Source organism: Epinephelus moara, chromosome 15 (assembly GCF_006386435.1).
Source record: "Epinephelus moara isolate mb chromosome 15, YSFRI_EMoa_1.0, whole genome shotgun sequence".
Classification (NCBI taxonomy): Eukaryota; Metazoa; Chordata; class Actinopteri; order Perciformes; family Serranidae; genus Epinephelus; species Epinephelus moara.
This window is the reverse complement of record NC_065520.1, coordinates 14,789,023-14,816,272: the sequence shown is the minus strand read 5'-3', so window position 1 is coordinate 14,816,272 and position 27,250 is coordinate 14,789,023. Positions and strand designations below refer to the sequence as shown.

The window sequence follows — 27,250 nt, the reverse complement described above, 5'->3', positions numbered from 1 at the left end:
TTGAGGGGAATGGTGCTGGAGTTAGATCCCAGTAGTAACCATCTCTGTCATCTGGTCACTGAACTGGAACAGGAAGGGGGGAGGAGGTCATTGCTATGTGGGGTGGAGACTCTCTTTGGCTCTGACATCCCTCATGTCTCTTCAGGCGGGAGCTTATCTGGTTCTATTTCAAGGTTTCTGGTGTGTGTATTATGTCTTGTCATTGTTTTGATCCCTGTTGTATCTTGACCTTAGCAGAGGGAGCAGATGGGTGATGCAGGAAGTAAAAGAGGTTAGAGGTGAACAGTTTTACTCCTGACTTGCGGAAATTAAATCAATTTGCCCTACCAAGATGTATGTGATTAGAGAAAAAGTTAAATTTGTCAATTAAGTGCACTGAAAGTGTTCAATACCAGAAATCTGCCGAATCTCTCAACTGGTAGACGTCTTGTTTCAGTGTCTCTGATTGCTCATCCATGTCATGAGGGAGCAGTTTGGTCTGATGCAGCCAGAATATGTGGGATTCTTCCTGTCATGTCACAGACAATGTCTTTGGGAAAGCATTTTGGTGTTCTTAACACTCTCACTTTTACATACAGCAGACTCACACAGAAATTGAGGCCCAAGCATTGGCTTTTCCTCTCGCGTTTAAGGTGACAATAAGAGGATATCCTGATGGAGATCCAGGGACCTGCAGCAGTGGTTGTACACTTTGTTGTTGGCGAGGTTTGTTGCTATGCTTTCTTTCGCAGCTGTCCAGAGCTGCTTCCAACTGAGCATTATGGTGCAGGGCAGCCAATGGCGTCAAATATCAAGGCGCTGGGCTGTGGCTATCACTCGTCTTCCCATGTCCCAAGGAAATGGTTTACTCTTAGATTTGGTACCATGAGAGTTCCAGAGAAGACTATTACTTGTAGATTTGTTGTTGAACAGATAGCTGTCCTGTTTGTTTGTAGACTTGTTGGTGTTAGGGCCTGTGTGCTAGTCTTTTTTCAGTTGTTTCCAATGAGGAGAGAGCGTATGTGGCCATGCCCAGCGTCTTTTTTCAGAGCACTCCACCTTTATTGCACAGCCGCTTCAAGCACTCTTAGTCAAAAGTCTCTGAACTTACAGAAGAGCTTTCATAAATCAAAGTCCCCATTATTTTTAAGTATCCAGGATGTGCTATCCAGAACTTTTAGCAAAAAAACAACAACAAATCAGCAAGAGAATGTAAGCAAAGTGGTTAGCAAGAAGCAAAGCATCTGCCCTGTAGGAGAGCAGGAAGCAGTATATTTGATTTAGAACTCGTCAGGGCTGATATATTAGGTAATAATAGCTTCGGGACCTACTTTCCTACAATTTAAAACTGTTTTCCTCTGATCCTTCCCCATCTATCCCTCCTCTCCCCTCTGCCTCTAAACAACTATATTATGAGTATGAGTGTGTGTGTGCATGTGTTGCTGTTATGTAACAGCTGCCTTCTACAATGATAATCCCTTACCATAACGGGGGAGAGGGAGGGAGGGATGAGACGAGAGTACTCAGTAATAAAACATTACCCACCTGAGTGTGTATTTGCATGTCAACACAGCTTAACGTGCTTTGTCAGGCCGAACGGAGACAGGAATAAAACCACGGGGATGTTTCGATCTGCATAAGGAGGCAGGAAAACATCTTCCTGTCTCTTGTTTCCAGAAATAGAGACTTTCTATTGAAGGGAGCAGGACTCCTTTTAAAGATGTTGAATCAAAAAGGTTTGTCCCCTTGAGAATATAAGTCCATGCAGGGTATGTGATCCATATGCCTATATTAGGAAGTAAATGCATGTTGACATCATTTCTTGTGAGTGATGCTCCAAACAGAAATCTCATTTTAATTACGTGTGGTTATTATGCTTTAATACTCGAGTGTATGAGTGGACATATTGGCAGGATGTTGGAGGGACGCCGCAGTCATTAAAAGCGTTAAGATCCATCCTCTGGAGACCATCAATATTCACAGAGCAAGCCCTCTTAATTAAGCAACAAATATGTTGCCCTCAACACACAAGTGTTTTCTAGAAGCAGGGTGATGCCACCTGTCTGTGCCGTCCAAAACTAAAAATCATCACTAATGATGCAACGACATTATGAACATTAATATGGCAATTAACCACTATTTGCGATGCAAAGCAGAGTCTTGCACAGTTTGGTTTTCAAGACCTGCTCCCAAGACGGGTCGCCAACATTGCAATATTGCACGGAAATAAAATAAACTCAAAATACCACCAGGTACCCGACTCGATGCAGGACTCTAATGTAAAGCTATAGTGGAGTATGATCGTGCATGTGTGTCCCACTGGCTGGGTCGCCAGTGTCGCAGAAGTGTATTGCCCATCCTCCAATTCCTCCTGGTTAGCACCATTAGCTGTCAGCACTTTTGCCATTGTTTAGCCTCTTTATGGAGTTAGCACTGTTAGCTGCTAGCCGCAAGCTCAGCCACCTCCATGTTGAGAACCATGTCCAAGGTTTGGTTGGGTTAAGGAACCAACTCTACTGGGTTAGGTTTAGGAAAAACCCGTGGGTTGGGTTAAAATAGGTTAAGGTTAGGCACTAGGGCTGCCACGATTAGTCGACTAATCGATGACTAATCGACTATTAAAATATAGTCGACTAATCGATGACTAATCGACTATTAAAATAATCGGTGACTATTTTAGTAGTCGAATAATTGGTTTGAGTCATTTTTCATAGAAAAGTACTATAAAAGTACCCAAAATACTCTTATTGCAGCTTGTTACGTTCAAATATTAGCAGCTTTACACACTCTCCCGTGACAGTGAACTAAAACCCTTTGGTGTGAGTACGAAACAAGACATTAGATGACATAATTTTGGGGTTTGGGTGAGACAGACCGACATTTTTCAACATTTTAACAAATTTTTTGATAAAATGATTAGTCGACTAATCGAAGAAATAATCGACAGATTAGTCGACAATGAAAATAATCGTTAGTGGCAGCCCTATTCGGCACACATACTTAAAAAAAAACATTGTTGAGGGAGGAAATGGCAAAGAAAGCGGTCTCCCGTGGAAAAGTTTGCAAAGTATCCTCATACAATGGTTCCCCAAGTGCCCCATGAATGACGTTACGGACTTAACATAAAAATTATTCACCAAGCGTAAAGCTACAGAGGTTTGGTTTAGGAAAATATGGTGACAATGCACCTTTAAATGACTCAACGTTCACTGCCAGTACACATGGTTTCAAACACCGGTTTCCAGGGGAAAGTTCTGCATTTTGTGACCCATCCACCACCCCAACCTTCCTCCTTATGAGACTGCTTCCCTCTTTCTTATTTACTCTATCAGCACATTGGTCACGTGATCGCAGCCTTCCAGAATACGTGGGTTATACATGTATTACTGGCTCATGTTTATGTAGGATATGTACCGATTATGGTGCAGTAAAACGTACCAACAGTGAATGGGAACAGCCTGAAGTTCGATGTTTTGTTAGGCTATGTAACAGCATCACCTGATTTCCTACTCTGCTCCAGTCATAATTCTTATGGCCACTAGAGGGAGTTGTCACTTGAATGTAGACATATGCTTTTGGGGCAAATGCTGATATTCTTCTTGGGAGGACAGTTTCCCACGGCAAATTTTGTGCAACTCTTTCCACTATTGCCACCATCAGATCACCATCAGTAGCTAAATACATAGAGACTTGGATTGGGAACCAGAAGATCGCCAGTTCAAGTCCCCATTATGACCAAATGTGGAGTATGGATTGGTAGCTGAAGAGGTGCCAAATTTGCCGAGGTGCCCTTGAACAAGGCACTGAATCCCAATCTGCTCTAACATGGCCAATCCCCTAAAAAAACCATTAAGAGCCAGCCTGTATGCCAAGTTCGTAGAATGCGGGCCTGAAGTTGTCCAGTTGTGTTACTCCAAACGGACAAAAAGTGTTGGACCAATAAATCAATGGACCAACCAACTTCACACAAACAAGCAATTAATCACTTCATCAATACACAAACAAATACGGCACTTACAGCATATTTGTTGTCTGCAGGCTTACAAGCTCTATGATAATGCTAATTTTGGAATACAGAGATACTTCTTGGGTGTAGAAGTCTGTTAAATGTGCAACCAGTTCAGGTGGATAGCCTCGGGTGAAGGAATAAAGAGGTTTTGTCAGTGTGTGTGTGTGTGTGTGTGAGTGTGTGAGACTATCCAGAGCCCTGTGCTGCTGGGTTAAATATTTACATGAAAAACAGTGAGGTGCTATGTAAATACTCTGGCATGAAGAGGGTTCTAAAGCAATGTGGTTTTCCTCTACTAAGGTGAGACCAAAGCTTGTGGCTGTCTGTGGCAATGTAGTGAGAGTTAGCTCTTCTCTGTGTACACCTCTGATGTGCATCATTGTGAGGGAGGATGTATAGGATTTATGTCACACTGCCTGGAGAAAACCACCTCACCCAAACTGCAATCGACTTATTCTAATTCTACTGATGTGATGTTTGTCCTGCTTCTACAGTGATTTTGTTTCCCAAAATGCCTCTCAACAACCTGGTTATGTTTTTGGCTGACTAGACAACACGGTAGATGGATTAACACCAATGGATACACCAAAAAAAAATTCCCAGGGTGGTAAAGGCATGACCCGTCCTACTCTCCCTCTAACTGGCTCGTGCTTGTTGCCTTTATTGGTTGGATTGGTTAGGTCAAGGAACAAGGAGTAAGATCGGTTAGGGTGTCAGAGTAAGCCAATCAGAGGGAGACTGAGGCACAGTAGGGCGGGTCATGCCTTCGCCATCCTAGGAATAAAACTAGATCTAAGTCAAGTTGCCGTTCCATGTCTGTCCAGACTCATATGTAGCCTTGACAGTTGACAATGCTTCACATATGGATTTTGCTGCAAAGAGGCTACAAAATCTAAAAAATTGATGATTCAATCATTTTCCATTAATTCTAATCAGTTCATCCTTGAGTTCAAGTGGACGTTTGTGCCACATTTGAAGACATACCCTTAAGGTGTTCTTGAGCTATTGCATTCAAAATAATGAAATGGAGACAAAGTCACAGTGACCTTGACCTATGACCACCAAATCTAGTCAGCTCATCCTTGAGTCCAAGTGGACGTTTGTGCCCAATTTGACAAAATTACCACAATGCGTTCTTCAGATATCACATTCATGAAAATGGGATTGACGGACAACCCAAAAACATAATGCCTCCTGCTGCCAGCAAAGAGGCATAAAAAAGTTCTCGGCCAATTTGTCCCATTGGTCAACTGTGGCACTGCAAGTAAAAAAATCCCCTGCAGCCCAAAAAGTATGTTCCCAATAGGCGACAATTATAAAATAAAGGCCAGTAAAACTGTTGACATGACATGTCAAAAGCCAAACCGGGTGAGAACCCAGAGAACATGGAGAAAACCACCTCGCAGGTTGGAACCTGAAACCCCTCTTGCTGTAGTCTATGTAATGCTGTAATCTCTCTAAAATCTACCGGACACTGTCAAACATGTGCAGTGGGCCACACAACGAGGAAGCACTCCAGGAAAAGAGAAGATTTTTTGGAGTGTAGCCGGGTGAGTGACATTCTTGGAAATGAATCAGCTCTGTTATCTATAATAAAACACCCCACATCATTGCACATCATGCATGAAAAGAGCGCCTGTACAAAAAACGTCATCAAGTTCAGCACATCAGGAAGCATTTGAATTTACCAGTGAAACCACAACCAGCAGGCTTGCTCCTTAACATCAGCTCTACTGTGGAGGTATGCGTAAAACGAAGACATATCTGGCCCTTGAAGCTGACCACAAACTGACAGGATACGAGAACGGCCACTATATTTTACAGATATAGAAAGATCAGCTGACATGCAGAAACAGAAAACATGTCATGCTGGAAACAAGCTGTTATTCTATAAAATAAGTGTTTATGAAAGGGGAAGGAAGGGGTGCTCTGTCATTTGACTTTGGTATTTGCATATTTGAGAGGTTAAAAACAACAAAAATACTTACATGAGTAAATTAATATTGTTTATTATCTCTTTTATCTGAAAATTGTATTACTTTCAGTTACGTCTTTTGTTAAAGCACGTTGTAACCTTGGGTGCAGGAAGGTAGGTGCTAAAGGTGCTGCAACGCCCCCTATTGACCAGGGTACAGTAATAATTGGCTATTTTACCATGACTAATGGGCTATCTGAACATTTGTTTAGAATTTTGAACAGCAAATGCTAAGGTTACCTTTCCGGAAAAAAAAAAAAAAAAAAAAAGTCTTGCTTGCCTTTCCTTACATGCATACTTCCTAAAATGTATTCTCAGAACCCATCGGCTGTATTTGGCGTCTGACTTCCGGCAGACGGCGATACAGCCTCTGGGGGCAGACCCCCGATTTTTTGGCATTCCGGTTTGATTTGGGCGGAGGAGGCGAATTTCCGTTTCCGACTTCCGTTTATATATAAGTAAATATGCTGAACCATTGCGATGGATTCAGAGTTTGCAGTGACGCCAATTATGTTCCGCCTCGTTAGTTCACCGCACGGACCGTTTAACCTGGCAACAACTGCAGCCGGCTCAAACGTGATTGGTCAATATCACACGGACTACAAACAGCCTACATCTGGAAACCAGGGCTCTTCCGCTCTTCTTCCGGAGGCAAGATCTCTGGGGTTTGTCTACAGACTCTACATTCACTGAATGTAGCGTAGAGACTACCTAAAATGCTATCATGCTATAATGCGGGTATCCGCAAGTACACAAGTCTATGCAGCGATGGATTTCTGTTAAAAAGTGTTACGTTAGCCACAGGGTTTTTGTAATACTAACTATTGTGACATGCGAAATTGAGATGTAGGGCATGAAGTGATAAATGCATATACTTCATGAATTGAAAATAGAGGAACGTAACAACATAGAAGCCATACAAAACAAAACAAAGTGTTTTTTTCCCCACAACTTGACCAATTTTCCCAGAGTGGACATGATTATCTTTACAAATTTGCCCACCTCGTCCTGCAGACTTCCTAACATCACTATGTGTACTTGCCAAATCAATGAAAGTATACAAGACCAAGAAGTCTATTGGACCATAACTATTGGCCAAAAAATTGGCTCTACAACCTTACAAGAAGCAAACATCGGACTCCCAAGTAATATTTGGTGGGTGTTGGACCCATTTGGCACCTTACTCTGACTTCCGCCCCCTTAACCTACATTGTGGTCTCGCCACATTTCCCCGACACCACAGGACACCGTCAAACAATAACGAGAACCAGCCATGTATCATGCCGACGTGAAAAGACGGCTTTTTTCGGTGGTGTCTGATACTGGAGGTCACTGACCAAGGGCTGCTATTCAACGACTTTGGAGTAAGACCGGGTTGGTTCATGACTGAAATGATTGTCAACTTGTTTTTTGGCCAGGTGAGCAAATGTGCTTCAATATAACTGTCTTTTAAATTTCAACTCTGCACATGGATGCATTGCTGTTGGCTAATGTTACTAGCTAAAGTTAGCTAACGTTACTAGCTAACATTAGCTAACTTTAGCTCCCATTTTCTACCTACTAAGTCAACCGTTCCTACAGGTCTGATAAAACGCTGTTATGGTTAAAAACACAAAGAAGTTGTCAAAGCACCATGACAAAACTGTTCACCTATCAAACTTCAATTTTCAATAATAACCAATAATAACCACTGATAGTCGCGACCATTTTGGGTTGAAGGTGTGAAGCAATACGGATACATATGTGACACTTGGTTGGTGCGATGATTCACCATAAAGACCCTATGCATCAACATTCATGAGTTGCTTTGCATTGACCATTGATGGCTGAATGTGGGCATGTAGAGATAGGGATGTGACGCTGATACACGTGTGGACAATTCTTAGTAGATTTGGGATTTATAAAAGGAAACTGCGCACTGGCAGACGTACAAACGGTTTTATAAGTGAGATATTTTTGGGGCATTTCCTCATTTGTTCGTATGCCAACATTCAGTGTGAATTTGAGCTCTATAAATGCGGCCCCTGCTCTTTGTTTGCCCATTATCCAACCGTATCATATGACTCCTGTGCAGCACAGGAACAAAACACTTCCTGGAACACAACTAAATCCAGCCAGCAATTTTGTTTCCTCCTAAATGGCAAAAGAAAATGGGTATATTAATATGATTTCTAGAGGACAGAGCAGCAGGGTGAAGGCCTTGGGGAACCTGGTGGAGTCCTCCTGAACTCAACACAGTTAACATCGACTTTCAAAATGAGCTGGGAGGAAACTAAGATTGATTCTATATTCTCATAGCCACATGACAAATAAATAAACCTGACACTTGTCTATGTGTCATTCTCTCTCCGTCTCTGTTTCCAGTCTAAACAGCAGCCATCTCTCACTCTCATTACCACTGTCTCTCATGCTGTTGTCAGCACATGGTGACATGTTTTCAGTCTAAACAGCAGCTCTTATGTCAGCCTCATGGCTGGAATTACACACACACACGCATATTTCAACAAACACACAAATACAGGCACCTGAGTAATTTTGCTCAGCATAATCCCCGGCACCTCTGTTGACAGGCATTTTCACCATGAGGATAATGTCAGCTGTAAGCAACCCTATAAAGTGCTTTTTACAAACACAACAAAACCGTATTAGCAGTGGGAATCGTGCCAGTTTATTCAGCCCAATTTTGGGACGTCATTCATTGGACAGTTTGTGTACAGTGGCTTTAACAGCTGCCTGCTGCTGCCGGAAACGACACTATGAGAACAGTAAGACTGAACGAAAACAGAAAAGGTTCAAGCCAGAAAACCCAAAACAGTGTGCTGAAAGAAACTATGTAGAGCTGAGGGGAACTGCAGTTGGTAATAATGTTCTGTAGGTTCATGACTATGATCGACAAGTTTCACGTTACACCCATCCATAGTTGGTGCCATCGAAAAAGAAGAGAAATAAGAGTAGAATGGACGTTCCCATTCAAATCAACGTAGCAGGATGATCAAGCAGCGGCCATTTCTATGTCTACTGATGCTATTGCAATCGCTTTAGTGTAACTTCCCAACTAACTTCCATATAAACTGACTGACTAATAAGGAAAATAGAGTACGAATAGGCCAAAACTGAGAAACTAGTAAATGTCACGCACTTAACGGCCCCACTGACGTGTGCTGTCAACATAACAACTAACCACAATGAGAGTACAACCGTACTAGTGACTTTTGTGCTAGTGAAATGACCCCGGCAAATGGTTCAATGTTCTTTCTACACCGCGTTCCAAATTATTATGCAAATTGTATTTAAGTGTCATAAAGATTAAATTTTTNAGAGTACAACCGTACTAGTGACTTTTGTGCTAGTGAAATGACCCCGGCAAATGGTTCAATGTTCTTTCTATTTGCTCTATTTCTATGGTTCATCCACTGTTACTATAAAGATTTGCTCTATTTCTATGGTTCATCCACTGTTACTATAAAGAATATTGACTGAAGCTACTTTAAATTTTGTATCTTAATAGCAAAGTGCTCACCGATACATCCAAGAATACCTTGGGTTTTGTTCGGAATTAAGAAAGTTCTCTCTTTCTCTGTCAAATTTTAGTTTCTGCTCATTAAATGGATACAGTCTCTCTTCAAAATAGACTAAGAACGTAAGTAAAACACATTGTTTTTTAGTTAACTTCTTTAGGTTTAGGCAACACAATTCACCTGGTTAGGTTTAGGCAACAAACGCATGTGGTTAGCTTTAGGAAACAATAGTACGTGGTGAGGCTTAGGCAACAAAAGTACATGGTGATGTTTAGGCAGCGGAAATACGTGGTAGATTGAGGCAAAAAATATCACCTGGTTAGGTTTAGGCAACAAAAATCGCCTGGTTAGGTTTAGGCAACACAATTCACCTGGTAAGGTTCAGGCAACAAAAGCGCGTGGTTAGGTTTAGGCAACAGAGGCATGTGGTTAGCTTTAGGCAACAAAAGTATGTGGTTAGGTTTAGGCAACATAATTCATCCGATTAGGTTTAGGAAACATAGTATGTCGTTAGGTTTAGGCAACAAAAGCGCATGATTAGATTTAAGCAACAAAAGTATGTGGTTAGCTTTAAGCAACAATAGTACGTGGTTAGGTTTAGGCAACACAATTCATCCGATTAGGTTTAGGAAACATAGTATGTCATTAGGTTTAGGCAACAAAAGCACGTGGATAGGTTTAGGCAACAAAAGTACGTAGTTAGGTTTAGGCAACAAAAGCACCTGGTTAGGTTTAGGCAACAAAAGCACCTGGTTAGGTTAGGGGCAACAAAAGTAAGTGATTACATTTATGCAACAGAAGCACGTGGTTAGGTTTAGGCAACAAAAGTACATGGTAGGTTTAGGCAACAAAAGTACGTGGTAGGTTTAGGCAACAAAAGCACATGGTAGGTTTAGGCAACAAAGGTGCGTGGTTAGATTTAGGCAACAAAAGACTTTTAGACTTTTTATATTTTCACTCTTTACATTAGCACTCTTCCCTTTGTGTATTGCAACTGCTGCATGGCAATTTCCTGTAGTTAAATAAAGTTTCAGCCATTCACGCTCACATTCAAGGGAATTTAGAGTCACCAGTTAACTCTAACCCGCATGTCTTTGGCCTGCAGGAGGAAGACAGAGGACCTGGGAAAAAAAACCATGAAGAGCCCAATCCAGCTGACAGGTTTTGACCCTGAAACCTCTTGCTGAGGCGACAGTTCATGCTCATTTTATTTTCCTGATTTTTTCACGTAAATTCTTTGAAAGTGTGTCAAAATATTAGTAGATATTGTTTTACGTTGAGAAACAGTGACGCATTTTGATGAAGATTCTTGATAAAGGACAGGTCATCTTCCACAGGCCTTAGTGCAGGAACTCATCCTCACAATGGCGTGGGCAAACATGAGTAAAACCTAAAGTTTTGGGACAAACTGAGGTGCATGACATTGTTGGCCACATTCATTTTGATCTGTTTTTTTTTCCACTTTTTTATCATAGAGGTTCCCTCCAATCAGCTGGTTATGCCCCCCCTTTAGTCTGAGTTGACTGGAACACAGCACTGCATCAGCCCACTACCAACCTGAAAGACATCACTGAGCAATACTAACTTAATTTTCACTTCATAATCCAACACAACAACTATTAAAGTTATTTCTACTATGCTAAATTCAATATTTTAAGAATATTAAATAAAGCTCATGCAATATTCTTTATTCTAATAAATATTATTTTAAAAAAAATAAAGAATAAATTAAGAGCCAACCTGAAAAAGGAGGAGAAAATTATCCATCCATGCTTCCACTCCTCTTTCTCATCTATCTATCTGCCGAGCTCACACTAAACCCTGGTGTGCAGTGACCGCTAATGTGGGGGGAGAGAGAGAGAGAGAGAGAGAGAGAGAGAGAGAGAGAGAGAGAGGGAGAGGGAGAGGGAGAGGGAGGGGTGAGAGACACTGCCGGTGTGATGGGAGGAAGAGAGAGAGAGTGGGTGTGGCACAGACAGAGAGAGAGAGAGAGAGAGAGCCTGAGAAAGGACTAAAATAACCTTGTGTACTTCCTTGACAAGCTGAGTGAAAAACTGCCTGACAAATGCTCTCACACACACACACACACACACACACACACACACACACACACACACACACACACTCACTCACACATCAAGTACACTGTCAGAAAGAGGAAACAGAAAAGGCCGAAGATAGATGAAGTGATTGTGAGTTACATCCCCTTTCTGCAGCACACTGTTCAGTACTAAAGACTGAGTTATCTAAACTAGAGACCTGTGTGACTTAAGGCTCGAGTAATATTCCAATGCAAACACTGATCATTAAAATTTTTCATTTCCAACAACCCTTTTTTTTAACAACACTCAATAAGTGTGAAGCACCTCAAGACACTAATTGTTGAAGTTTTGAAAGTGAAATTCTCTCCCATTCTTGCCTGCTATACGACTTCAGTTGCTCAACAGTCCGAAGCCTCCATTACTGCATGTTGTGCTTTATGATGCGCAACATGTTCAATGGGAGACAGGTCTAGACTTCAGTTGCCGGTCAGTCCAGTGCCTGAACTCTTCTTCTATGAAGCCACGCTGCTGTAACACGTGCAGAATGTGTCTCATTGTCTCGCTGGGATAAGCACGGACGTCCCTGAAAAAGGCATCATCTGGATGGCAGCATATGTTGCTCCAAAATCTCTATGTACCTTTTATGGTGCCTTTACAGATGGAGTTACTCAGGATGCCACAGGCACTGACACACGTCCATACTACCACAGATGCTGGCTTTGAACTTTGAGCTGGTGACAGTCTGGATGGTCCTTTTCCTCTTTAGCCCGGAGGACACAACATCCATGATGGACTCGTCAGACCAAAGCGCACTTTTCCACTTTGTGTCAGTCCATCTCAGAGAAGTCTGCTGTCAAGTCAGTTTTTAATGGAATGCAGTCTGAGGGGTCAAAGGTCACGGGCATTCAATGTTGGCTTCGGCCTTGTCCCTTACATGCAGAGATTTCTCAGGGTTATCTGGATCCTTTGATGATATTATGGATTGTAGATGGTGAAGAGTGAGAGACAGCGCCCACGTAAATGACTCATTCCACTGTTGAGATTTGATTTGTCTGATCCAGCAGCATCTGTAAAGTCTAGAGGAGCCACAGGACTAAATCATTGTATCCTCCATTCAAGTTAGCGGAGTGCTAAACCTGAAAATAGCTGCTCAGCCATCCATCCATCCATTTTCTAACCGAGGGACGCAGGGGCTGGAGCCTATCCCAGCTCTGGGCGAGAGGCAGGGTTCACCCTGGACAGGTCACCAGACTATCACAGGGCTGACACATAGAGACAGACAACCATTCACGCTCACATTCACACCTATGGACAATTTAGAGTCACCAATTAACCTGCATGTCTTTGGACTGTGGGAGGAAGCTGGAGTACCTGGAGGAAACCCACGCTGACATGGGGAGAACATGCAAACTCCGCCAGCAAAAGTTAATTCTACACTCCATATAATCGCCACAGTGCTGACAGAGCTAACAGTGCCAACCAAGAGGGAACTGGTGGGCTGGTGCTTTGCCTCTGTGACCAAATCAGCGATAACCACCATATGAGCGCAGTGCAAAGCCGAGGCAATGAGCTAGTCAGTGGGATACACGCATGCAGTAACGTGCTTGCGTGGCAGGACCATCACACAGAGGTACCATGACTTCTTTCTCTGCTCAGGACGCCATTACTGCACCATATCTTTACATAGCAAATGGTGTTTTGCTGCTATGTCAATACTCTGAATGCCAAACACAGAAACTTTAATAAATGCAAGATAAGTGGGAAATATGAGATAGCTTGTCTCTGAGAGGACAACATCTTCTGCCCTCTCAGCAGGCACCGGACAAACCAAATGAGCCGTTAGGGCTGCACCATGATCCCCCGCTTCCTGACAACTGTTTATCGGAGCCAAGCTGGAGGCACGACTGACATCGTTGCTAACGTTGGCATGACAACTGCTGCCCCTGTTGCTGTGGGAATCGTGTCCCCTCTCCACATGATGACTAGTGACCCAGTGGCAAGGTTATATACACATACACACAAACAGAAAAATATAAGCCTGATCTACCCTGAGTCGCAGGGACAGCCGCAAAAAGAACATTTCTGTATTCTTTCCCAAACGTTTGAGCTGAACCTTCAAGCTGGCCGTGTTATCTAATGTCTAGATCCAAGGTTGTGTGGCGGTCTGAGTTTGTTTCACTAGAAATGTGCAAGGCCTTATCGTGTGTGTGTGTGTGTGTGTGTGTGTGTGTGCATATTTAAGGCTTGGATAGTGTTACTGCAGCTGTGAGCTGCCTTAATGTGACTTGCAAGTCCTACACATCTGTTCACATCCTTTCTAATCGTAGCAGGACGCTGAGTCTCAACCAATGGCTCCACCTGCTGGCCAATACAAGGTATTACACCAGTGTGGGGTAGACCACCATTCACCATTATTTATCCTCAATGTTTTTAATATTCAGGTCGTTGTTTTCACCCTTTTTACCCACTGAGTCTTACCTCCTTGTGAAGAGCTTGAGCCCGGATAAAGACTTGGAGCAGCCGGTCAGCATTTCCTTCTCTTCTTCCACACAGATTTGGAATGCCGGGAGGGTGGAGGAGGAGGGCAGGGAGGAATTAGAGGAGGAGGATGCAGAGCTGAATTCTCCATCACCTTCTTTTACGTTCAGCAGCCCCTCTCTTTCTGTCTCTTCCATTTGTTGTTCAGAGGCACCACCACAGGCTTCAAGTCCAGCCTCATGTCCCAGATCAGTGTCTGCTCCCAGGTCGGAATCCATGACGGACAATTCATTCAGGTCCTTACCCTAACCTCTGTAACATTTTGGCAGGGTGAGCTGTAATTCTGGGCAGTCAATGCAAAATTTGCAATACTCTTTGAAAGAAAGACCATAAATGACTTCAGTCCTGAATATCCCCTGTATAGTCCAAGCAATCCTAACAGAAGACTCCGAACGTAACTTTATGTAAATGAATACCATGTGCAGGAGACGGTTCTTAAGGCTTTCTAAGAAAGGTGCACCAGTTGCTCAACCACGAGACAAAGACTGATTGTGTGTACTCAAAGAACTATAGCCAAAGGGCTGCACCAGGGTACATCAATAAAATCACTACAGTTCATTTAAAGAACTCCTCTTAAGTGGTCATATTAACAGGACTACACTATGTTCCAAACACTCCAATACTCTCTTTTTTACATTTTGGCAGGATGAGCTGTAACTACTGTAATTCTGGGTAGTTCTTGCAAAGTTCGCAATATTCCTAGAAAGAAAGGTCCATATATTACTTTGGTCCTGAATCTCCCGTGTAGTCCAAGCAATCCCAAAGAAGGACTCCAAATGTTTCTTTAGGTATTCCAAATATTCCCAAAGGAGTTCAAATGAATTCCATGTAGAGAGGCAGTCCGACCGCAGGTTGTTGAGGCTTTCTAGGAAACCACTAAGCTGCCAATTAAATCTTCCTTACAAATGTGACGACCATGAATGGGACTCTGGTTAGACACAAGGCTCTCAGTGCCAAATTGCTTTACTGCCGTCATAAAGCTATCATAGTAGGAATATGACCTAGATCCATGAGACAAAGACTGATTGTGTCTACTCAAAGAACTACAACCAAGGGGCCACACCGGCGTGCATTACTAAAACCATTACATATAAAGGTCCCATATTCTGAAAAGCCAGATTTCCATGTCTTTTTTATGATAAAGCAGGTGTAGGTGTGATATGAATACTGTAAAAAAGATTCAAAGTCAATCCTCTGAGAAATCTGTATTTAGAACCTGTGCCTTTAAAACAAGCCGTCAGGAGTTCTGTTGAAGTTGTGATGTCACAACTTTACTGAATAAAGGTAGAAACGGCTGCTGCAGTGCCGTTACAGTCGTTCCCCAGTTTGCAATGACAGCGCAAAGACCCCAACAGATGAGGAACACCCGCAGACCAATCAGAGCAGACTAGTCTTTTTCTTAGGAGGAGGCTTAAAGAGACAGGCGCTAAAACAGAGCGTTTTAGACAGCAGGTGAATACAGGTATATTCAGGTAGATAGTTTGAAAGAATTAATGTGATTTTTGATCATTAAAGCATGAAAACATGTTCTAGTACAAACCCAGAATACAAATATGAAACTAAAAATTAGCAGAATATGGGACCTTTAAAGAACTCCTCCGAAGCTGTCATATGAACAGGACTCCCTATGCTCCAGAAACTTCAAAACACTGGACTCTACTTTAAAACTGCTAAACTGCTAAATTAAATGTACTCTGCTGCAGCTACAGCAACAACACAAACACCAGTATACAATAGCATGATATACTTTGAGGAATTATGTTTAAAGAGAGTATATTATGAAAGTACTACATTCAAACTGCCACTATTATATTACACTCTACAATGAATGATTACTACGTTTAAACCACTCTAGGACTTCAAACATGGCTACCCTGCAGAGGCTACAAAGTCAGTAATCCACATGCCAAAGGTCTTTTACAAGATACACAAGGTGTGTTTGTGTGTGTGTGTGTAGAGAGAGAGATTAGTGTTGAGTCCTGAGGGAGAGATAATCCTTCCCAGCATTCCTCTCCACGTCTCCCACTCAGCAGTGTTGCTGTCAGCAGCAGTAGTATCAGTGCAGTGTCGTCCAGTGCTCCTTGGACTGTCTCTCAGTGTCCACCTTTTGTTTGTTCTTCAGCTTTTCACTCCTCTGTCTTCCTCCTCCTCCCTCTCCCTCTTCTTCTTCTTCTTCTTCTCCCCTCTTCACTAACTTTAGACTGTGTCCCCTCCTGCTCCTCCTTCCTCTCTTCTTCTTTAGTTCCTCGCTGAGTTTAATTACACTCCATGTGAGGCGCACTCTGACACACACACACTCAGCTGAGTCGCACGCTGCTACACACACGCGCTGTCGTAAACACACACTGATCCTCTACTACCCGCCCGGCTAAAACCAGGAAGTGGGTAATGACTACAATCAGGGCCTCACTGTGAGCTGTCCTGTCACATGCCTGACTGAAACTCTGTCTGACTAACTGCTGCTCACCAGTTCTTGTTGCACTGTTTGCTTTATGTCCTTGATGGAGCCAATACCTGACACCTGACACACTCCTGTGTACATGAATTAAATTAAAAAGGAATGGTATTCCCTTTTAATTATAACCACACCTTTTGCTAAGCAGCACTGCATGAGTCATTGTTTGTTAGACAACCTGGTGATGACTTCAAAATGTGTTGATTTAGTCCAACAGAACTGTTTTCCTTGCGAACAGAAAGCAAACAACAAACACTACAGCTCAAACAGTCTGAAATAACAGCCTCAACGTTTGCTTTCCTCAGAAATGTCTCCTATAAGGCAGCACAATGAGAAAGGCGTCTCTGATAGTGATGATCCCTCGGGTCTGCAGAGCTTTCATTTACTGCTTTAGTTCGGCAGAAGACGGACAGAGTTAGAGAGCAGCTGGTGAACATAGTGGAGCATTTAGCAACTAAAAAAACACGTACTTCCCTCAGCCACTGGTGGAGACCAAAAACAGAGCAACAAGAGAGTGAATATTGGCGTTACAGTGGACAGAAACACCATTTCGTGCACTTGCCAGGTTCCGACAGTCACTATGACAGATTAGGTCATTGTGGAGTGATAAAATGATGCCGTGACTTGGCCCACAGACATGACAGACTGCATGTTGTTCCACAGCCAATCATTGCTGGTTGTCTTTCACCACGTGCATGATGTCATCGGATTATTCTTGTCCTATTTTTATTATTAATACTATTAATTAAGTCATTGTGGCTGTTTATGTGCCAACTGAAATGTTGTTGTAGTAACATAAAAGCGCCACCAGATAGCAGGAGCTACATTCAGTTGAATTCAATTTTATTTATAAATCCCTCTGTCCTTGGACCGTCACCGCAGATAAGGACAAACTCCCCCAAAAAACCCTTTAATGGGGGGGAAATGGTAGAAACCTCAAGAACCTCAAACTGGTACATTAAGAGAGAGTTCATCTCTCAGTACTTTCTGACTTCCCTACCCTGCCCATTCTTTCCTACTGAAGACATATATCTATAAAAACACCTCACAAATATATGAGCTATAGTCCATACAGTGCATTTGTTAGGGACTATTTTCAGCAGCGGATGAATCCACATTTGGTTCTTACGTGAGTACAATGAAGCTCAGGAACAGTGGTTTTGATACACACATAAAACTTCATATCTTCAGCTGTATCCTTTCACACATGATCCAATGAAGCAACATAAAATTCTCTCTCATATGACAACCAAGCACCTACTCAGACATGTTTCAGATCTTAAAGCACATATAAAGTATTAAAGAATTAATGCTGTAATTCAGTGTGAGCTGAAAACTCAGTTTAATTCAAATTTAATACATTTAAGGGAGAAGAAACAGTCACATTTGGGCCGCTTAGAGCAAACGCACAGTCACCTTTTCTCCACATGAGGGTGCTATCTAGCAAGCAGACAACCAGACAGTCCATCAGCAGCTCAGTTTCCTTCAAGATTCAGTGTCCAGCAACAGAAGAGGTGTAATCCACACGAGGCAGTCATGTCTTTAATTCTCTCATTCACTGAGATGTTATCATCAGCACATCAGGTACAGAAACCAGGCTGTAAACATAGTTTCACTTCATATGCACCCCATCAGCTTTAAAGTGATGATTTAATATGAATATGAATCACAACAAAAACAGTCCAGAGCTGCCTTGGTAACAGGCAGACTGACACACTCTTACAGTCACAATAGCACTCACCAACTGACTGACTGTTCACCAGTGAGGGAAGAAGAGTTCACATCTTTTACATAACTGAGAGCAGCAACACGGCAATATAAAAAATACTTTACAAGTAAAAGTCCTGCATTTTAAATCCTACTAAAGTAAAAGCACAGAGGTATTATCCACCAAATGTACGAAAGGTATTAAAAGAAAGTTAATGATGGTGTGTTAATGAGTTAAACATGTTAATCCTGCAGCTGACGGAGCACTTTTATTAAATTATCCTGACAGTATCATTTTCCATATCCTCAAAAATGCATGCGCACTTTTGTCTAACTCATTGAATGTAGTGTGCAGCACGTGCCAGCAGGGGTCAGTATCCAGTCTCTACTGATGGAGCAGGCAGCTGAGTCAAAAGACAGTCAACCACAGGAAAATGTACAATTTGCATACAGTCTTTTTCCAAATAAACGCACTACGTCGGTACAACACCGCAAATTGACGTTGTTTTTCCTCCAACAACAAATACATGTGGCTGGGTTTAGGCAACAACAGCACATGGTGGGGTCGAGGCAATGAAAGCATTGAGATGGGTTTAGGAAAAAAGAACAGGATTTGGCTTTACAGTCTCACAGGAAGCAAACACCGGCCTCCCGGGTGAAAGTCCACCACCCTTCCCACCCGCTGCTTTTTTCGTTGGTGTCTGACACCGGAAGTCACTGACTAAACAGCAGTTTTCAACAAGCTCCAAGTGAGACCAGGTTGCCAAAACAGATACAGAAGGGTACCTAGCATGTCATATTTTTACGTTTGTTTGTTGTTGTTTTTTACAGACCTAGCATTGGTATTTGACGAGAGCGTGTTATGGAAAATGTTTCAAACAGATGACTTACAAGTCAGTCCCACAAGTTTCTACCCTGTCTGTTGAGATGAGTTAGTCCGACTAAAACCGGACTTTTGAAATACATGTAAACATGTTAGTCTGACTGAAATCGTACTAAATCAAATCTCTCAAAGTTGCAACATTCGCCGAAAATCTGGCAGTGTAAAAGGGGCAAAAAGCACACCCAGATTGGCAAGTGACTGGGAGTCAAACTACTCCTACATGTACAAAGCCAGTCAGACCCAAACTGGCCTAGGCGCACTGAACATGCTCCAGTTTTCGCCCCAGGCTTTGACCAAGAAGTCAAACAGCAGATGCTGGTAACAACATGGTGAAATCTTCATCCAGAGCTGTGCAATTTTGGACGGACAAGGAGACACAGTTCATACTGTGTCCGCTGAAAGTTAAATATTTCAAAATACATGGACGGAGGCAACCCCAGAATGGTGATTGTTTGGTCTGTGATGTAATAGGTCAACTGGAAAAAGGTCCAATACCAACAAGCTGAAAGGGGGCATATGGCCACATATCCTAGCGCAGTCGGACAAACTTCAGTCAATAAATCAATTCCACTCTGGTGCTTGTATACTGGGACAAGGACAGTGGTCCAAGTAAACAGCCTAGTTGAGCTATAACTCCATAAACCACATTGTTAGTTTGAGGTATTGGGGCAGAGATTGTTTAATGTTAGAATTGGTTGATATCTGAGTTGTAAGGATGACACGCAGCCTGAGACAACACAGAGTCTGATCTGAACATTGGACAATGCATAAAGGGCAGTGATTGGTCACACTTACAGCTCGCTTTTTACTTTATTATGCAAGGACTGGGTGAAATTGCAAGGTCCCACCAAACGTGGAGGATGTGTGAATTTTTATTTATGTCAGAATAACACATTTCTAAAGGAACTGGCTAAAAACGGACTCCTTTATCAGACCCCTCTTTCAGGATCTTCATGGAAACAACACCTTTGTTGTGGTTATGGTGTCATCATTACCTAACTCTCGCCTGCCCTGATTGTTATATAAAATATTGTTCCTTATATAGCGATAAAATATCTATATAGTGTGTGTAGGAGGGGGGGATGAAAGCATGTGATTATGGTTTCTGTGCCTCTGACAGACAGAGCACATCATAGCATTTGTACGCACACACACACACACACACACACACACACACCTGCTCCTCTTCTTTCTGTCATCACTGTTCCCTCTCATCCGTCGCCCACTCAGTATTTCCATGACAAATAAAATGCCACTCAACAGCATGACACACAATTCGGAGAGATCCTTTTAACTTCCCAACACCCACCGCTGACCCATTTTTCCCTCTGTTTCTCTATAACGAACTCTGATTATAAATTCAAACATTAATCCCAGACCTGACCCCAAAGCACACCATTTTCCTAATGAGTTGCAGAGAAGGGTCCGCAGCAGTAAGCCCTTCTCTCTCGCTTATAGTCTTGTAGGGACATTTGCATCTGATAACAGAGGAAATGTGTGACACGAACATCAAAGCTGCCATGTCTGTGGCTGTAGTGATTAGCTGCTGTGGAAATGAGACCTACAGATAAAATAGGGTACAGGAGTAAGACTTGATGCTTGCAGGTATCTTTGGAGACATAGAACAGTCAAAGAACCTTGACAGCTTGCCACGTTACCGTCCCCTATATCTATCTGGTGTGTGCCATCAGCGCCTTTATCTGTCAGCAAGTCAAAGACTTTAAATCTTTGGAGGCCCATGTCCAATTTACAAACAAGTGTGTACAGAACCTTTAGACCTACACTCTTTGAAGTGTCGGCTGTATCTATCTCGAGCCCTAAGCGATCCAAAAGGGTACGTCCTGGTTGGTTCTACCCAGAACCATTTGCTTTTGAAGAACTCTTTGTTAAACGTGCAATATGCAATATGTAATTACCTGTCTAGTAGAACACACGCGAGGTCGGCGTCGAATTGTAGTCCTAGATTTTCACGAAGCTCTTTTCATCTCGGAAGGGCCACACCAATATTTATCCTTGATTTAGCTCTCTTCTTATCCCAAATTCTTCTCGGATCGCTTGGTTGACCCGTACGTTTCCGTTTTACCCGCTTGTTTATCGGGACAGCTTCGGTGTCAGAAGGCGCAGCAACCGTCAATGCATAATCATGATCCATGATGAGTTAGCTTAGCCTAGCAACAGTAACGTTCATTCTCTGACATCTCATCCGGCCTGCTTCTTCTTCTTCTCCTTCATTTAATGGCTATGGTAACTGGAGTTACGTCGCCATTGACATGCGACCTAATGACACGGTCCGTAACTTTTATTAATATTTCATATTTATCTGGGTTTGTAAAAACTGTTGGAAACATTTCTGATGATCAAAGTACACAACTAAACAAAATATATAATATTGGTTTAGTCGTTTTTAGACATTTTTATGTGGAAAAACTACATATTATACCTTTAAAGAAAAGGTTCTTCAAGAATTCTTTGTATGTGTTGCTATGAGTAAGGTCATCAATTACTATTTTTAGAGACCCCCTAGGATGGGTTCTAGATGAAACCTTTGGAGTATTAAAGGCTTTTCAGCAGATAGTTTCTGGTAGCACTATTAAGCCCAGTTCAGACCAAAGATTCATGACAAGACGAGCTGAAACAGGCGACTACTTGAAATGTACCGTTCTGCAACGTTCTAAAAACCTGCCGATTCACACCAATGCAACTAGATGAGATGGTGTATCATCACTATGCAAGAACTCTCTGTACTTCTGTTCTGATTTGCAGCTTTTCAGGTTTATTTTGTGGCTGTCCGGCACACTGTGAGGACTGAAACAGAGGGCTCAGCAGGGATGGAGTACCTGCCGCAGTAAGTGAACACACCGTCTGCGGTCATTGTGACTTGACCAGCAGACTTCACTACAAGCTGATTGGCTGTTGAAACAGGTGACGTGCCTTACATTCTAAAACCAGTTACCGGCGATTTGACCAGCTAAGTTGCAGATGACACCATCAGCTGGCTTGAGTCTAGTCCAGACCAGCCAGTTCACACCACTGCAACTTTTCTCGGCAACATTCTAAAACGGTTTTGTCTCGTTGCGAATCTTTGGTCTGAACTGGGCTTTAGAAAGTGGAAAGGTTGTGCACTGTATTGAACCCCCAGAGAGCGATCTGGGTGGCGTATGTGAACACAACATGAGGATGTTTCACAGATGGTTTGATGTATAACTCTTTATGTTAAGGAGTCCAAGTGGGACCTGTATGATACGTTCTACTACAAGCTTAAGGAGGACCCATGGGTGCTGGCTGTGATCAAAACTGGAGATGTTAGGGGGTGTAGGAGGATTGCATCGGTCCAACAGGGACAGATTTAAATTCACCACGCAACATACCTGCTACAGTATGTTCAACATACCATAGCAGAGCAGGATTGTTGTAAAATGAATGAGTTTGAGTTTTAACACACTAACGACTACAAAGACCATGATGTGATAGTGGTAGTTGTGGCGAGAGAAAGACTTAGATTTAAGTGTCAGATTAATGCAGCCATTTGCCATTTCACTACACTCCGAGCAGTCCTTGCTTACGCCTGCATCGTCTCGTCATGTTAATTTGATTTTGACAGAAGGATCTGGCAGACTGAGTGTTCACAGTGATGGGCATGTAAAAGACAAAGAGAGAGGCTGATGAATAACCAGTACAGATCAGCACCTCCTGTCTGCTGACTGTGTCAGCTCCATCTGTGGAAGGGCTCATGCTGCCACGTTGGTGCCAACCAAACTCGTGAGTCAGGATGAATTTTTACAACGTGGTTACACAGCAGATAGTGATGAAATAATGATCTAGTACTTGGCTTTATGTATAACAGTGCTAAAGAGAACACGATGTGAAGCAACCCTGTCAATCAGTTATTATGGAGCTAAAGCTGCAACCTGAATGAAGCCAATGCAGTAGATCCTCTTACGAGTCAAATATTCAGTTGTGCTGGTTAGTACATTTTGTTTTAGTGGCTTAAAGGTAGGATCTGGAGGAATTTCAAACAAAACAAAATATAGACATATACAAATGAAATCCTGCTCAATAATCACATATGGGCTTCTACTCATGTGTGGTGGTGACTCTGTTTGCAGAGCTCCTGCCCTTTAACTGTATTTTGATGTTTTTGTGAGCTCAGACTGCTTCTAGGCGGAGATTTCCCCAGCCAATGAGAGAGCGCAGGTGCCGTGCCCGAGCGTGTCCGAGCGTGCACCAGCGCGAGCCTTGCCTGAACCTCTTCTGTGAAGCCTTCTTCCGTACCTCCGGGCTCCTTACACCCGGGAGAGTTGAGCCTGATAGGAGGGGCCAAATTTGAATGTGTGTTTACAAACAGCAACTGGAAAATCCTCCAGACCCTACCTTTAATAAGCCTATTTTTCACTAGCGAAAATTAGCATTAGCATTATCACAGTTAACCATCGCTGTAAATGCAAAGTGCTAACCAAACTAGAAGCGATACACCGATACGACATTACCACGATTCTTAAGTCACGATACGATATTATTGCAGTTTTAAATGTGTTGCAATAAGCTGAGTATTGCAATAAAATAAATTGCGATATATTATCTTTTTCAGCTGTAAATTACGTCTCAGCTAAAGCTAAAATGCCAAACTCAAGGCTTTAAAACAGGAGTTAACGTGACGTCACGGTGGATACGTCTATTTAAGACATTCTGTTGCTTGATGAAACATATACCATTATATCGTATCGTATCATTAATTGTGGCATTACTATTTATTTATCTATATATTTAAATACACAAACAGCTGAGAAGCGAGATACCACTGTAAAATATTTGACTGTACATTTACAGTAAATTACTGGCTACTAGCTGCATCACTTTCACAGTAAACTGCTGTGTAATTTTTACAGTAATTTAGTGTGAAATGACAGTTGTGTATTGTGACATCACAGTAGTTAATGCCTGCAAATTACTGTGATTTAGCAGTACACTCCTGTATAATGACTACATTCAACTGTAACCTCAGTTTATGCACAGCTGTGTAATTTAACAATATGCTACCGTGGAATTACTGTACTTTGCTGTAAAATTACTATATTTACTAGCATGAATTTCACAATTTAATTCAGAATATGGTTGAATGTCAAAGTAAAAGCCTGTGAGGTGAAAATAATGTAATTCATTGTGAAGTATTACAGTTACATATTGTAACTTCCTGGAAATTATTTGCAGAGAAACACATAATGGTTTATTAATAACTCTCCACTGTGGGGTGACAGCAGTGATCAGTGACATTGATTAACCTACTTACTCTATCCGACCCTGCACTGACACATAATACTTACTGGTTGTTGTTTTCAGTTGATAACCAACAATAGAAGCAGTACTGTGGCAGGGAAGAAGTACAAGGCTTTAACTGCATGTGACCAGCTGCTGATGGATAATGTGATGCATTCACTGTGAAGAGACATTCAAAGCTTTTTCTTTTAGATCATCTGAAATGTAGCGGCAAATGTCAGTTGAGCCTCAAAACATAAACAGAGGCCTGACTGAGTGACATTTACCTGGTTGTACTGTTTATTGTTTCACAGAGCGTGTACAGCAAACAGACTGTGACTGCGCTCGGCGTATTATTTACTTATGAAACATCTTGTGTGCAAAGATGAGATTCAAGTCAAACGAGGGCACCAGAGGAAAGCTCATTATCAAAATTAAAAGGATTCATCCTCCGGTGCCCGGTGCATTCATGGCACTCTGCCAATTATATTTTAGTACATGTGTACAAGTGAAAACGCTGGCCTCAGGTGATCATCATGTCTTTGAACTAATTTAATTAGGCTCGTACAGATATCAGAAATTGGAATCAGGGTGACAGGTTGTAGAAAGCGATGATATCTCATTTAGACCTAACTTTTTCCACAGCTAGAAATCATTTCTACATATTTACAAACAGGTTTAAAGGCTGATTTACGAGCACAAACACACTGATCATCATTTGAAAAGTTCAAAATCTCAAACTTTGAGACCATAAATAACTCATCTGAGACAACTGTTGTATCTATCTAGTTCTACAGGATGCATTGCATGCAGAGAGATATGATCTTCTACAGTGATAAGAGGAACGTGGGTTTTCACAACAGTGGTGACCTTCATCATAGCAGTCGGCCCGAGTGAGCGACCTCATCTTCATTCACAAGGAAAGACAAACAACATGCACGCTGAACACGACAGAGTCCTGCGAGGAGAAGGAGTCGAGGCAGCTTTGGACTGGTGGGCCCCGCGCTCCCATCTGTCCTTTTGCTTTTTATCTCCGCCATCTGTGTTTGCTTCCATCTGGTGTACTGTTGTTGCTACATTATGCAACTTTTTGGCTCAAGGCGACAGGGGCATTGTTTTTTCCCTCCCACTCCCTCAGCTGGTCAAGTTAATATTCATTTAACATTTGTCAATCATGATTGTCAATATGATCATCAGTAGTCTTGTCTGAGGTGGAGGAAAAATGACCACACACTGAGGGTGGAACTAGAGGAAAGACCATGGAGTTATTGAAGTAACACATATCATTCTCTGCCAATTCATCAAACACCAACGCCTGGTGACACTGTGACACTCTAGGTACCCCTCCAACCAACCCGGTCTCACTGCGAAGTCGTCGTAACCCAACACTTGGGCAGTGACTTTTGGTGTTAGAAAAAAGTTGGCATGATATTCAGCCGGTCACCATTATTGTTTAACTGCACCGGGCAGCATCAGGGGGAACGCCACAGGACATCAACCACAGTTAAGGCAATGAAAGTCCAAGTAGGGCAGGCAAGAAGGGTGTTAGATGGGTCCAACAACCATGGACTTTCACCCAGGAGGCCAGTGTTTGCTTCCTGTATGACTGCAAAGCCAAATTCTGTTCCTTTTTCTAAACCCAACCAACGTTATATGTCTGTGTGGGAAGTCCATGACCAAACACCGATATGTGACTGCGAATGTGTTGCTCCAATGTCAGTTTTGGGTGTTCAAGGACGGCGTGTCAACTTACACTCATTACATGTGTTGTGTTTTTTCAAAATAAACTATCATTCTCATGGAAAATGTACAATTTCTGCTTATAAAATGCTTGCAGCTCCTTTCAAAATAAACTTTGAACGTTCGTAAAATGTTTTTAGGTATACTTCCTTTGGTTGGGGCAACGAAAGCATGTGGTTAGGTTTGAAGAACACATCATGGTTTGGCTTAAAATAACTACGTTTGTTACTAATGCAACAAGGAAGACTGACTTTTGGTTTCACAAAGGAAACTAGCAGTGGTCTCCCGGGTGAAACCCATCCACCTCCCCTCATGTCGGCCCTATGTGGACTTTCTTGCTCCTTATACTACGGCAGTTGCTCCAAATGTCAAAAAATGCCTCTTAGTGCCTGTATCTGACACCAAAAACCACTGACCAAGCGTCAGCCAAGGCCAGGATTAAATATGATGTATAATGAGTAGCATATATGCCTAATGTGTGTGTGTTCAAGAGAAAAAAAGAGACAGAGAGTGATGGTGGATGATCTCTGAGCAGATAAGGTGTGAGAAGGGAGGAAATTAAAGCTGTAAAGTGGCAGTATATGACAGTAAAGCTTTCAGTTTGTCTCTGAATAAACACTGCAGCTCCTCACGACCCAGATTTGAGTGGTCAGAAGACTAAAAAAGGGCAATACAAATGCAAGTCTATTTATGCTTCTACAGTATATAGTGAATATTATGGCTAAGGAAGACGGCAGAGGAAGATAAGCATCTTCTTTAAAAAACTGTATCATGAATCACAATCGAAATATTGGTCAAAAAAGATGACTTTTCCGATCCTGTTTCGCCCTACTTCACTGTTTATCATGAGTGTGCTGAGCAAGTTTCTTGGCAGTCAGTGTGTTACCACACCCTCAGATTGAAATCAGCACTGCAATGAAGAAGATAATGCCCTGCTCTGGTGGATCCATGTTGTTCCAAGCAGCAGTGAGACAATGAAAAAGAGGACAGGAAGTCCAGTTTTACTGACAGATCTGCAAAGAGCTTTACTGCACAGAGGTTAAAAAGTCATAGGCTGTTCTCATGAACTGATCATACATATACCTACTAAAAGTTATGCACCACAATTCATATATATCCCACGCAATCACAAGCAAGTAATTTGTATATAA

At 42.3% G+C, this 27,250-nt stretch overlaps 1 protein-coding gene across 5 annotated transcripts in view; it reads right to left on the bottom strand.

The window, feature by feature from the left end:
- LOC126401690 (diacylglycerol kinase zeta-like) overlaps positions 1-27,250 on the bottom strand; it is a 149,422-nt gene that overhangs the window by 106,771 nt on the left and 15,401 nt on the right. For 2 of the 5 annotated variants that reach the window (XM_050063095.1, XM_050063097.1), the window contains exon 1: positions 11,222-11,332. The exons of 1 other annotated variant lie outside the window; for it this stretch is intronic. Coding sequence is in view for 1 of the 4 variants with exons in the window: in XM_050063098.1 (XP_049919055.1) it covers positions 14,002-14,279 (278 nt within the window). In the remaining 3 variants the exon portion in view is untranslated. Of the gene's footprint in view, positions 1-11,221; positions 11,333-14,001; positions 16,435-27,250 lie in introns of those variants that run through there. 2 more of the 5 variants (XM_050063098.1, XM_050063096.1) reach the window with 2 other exon arrangements.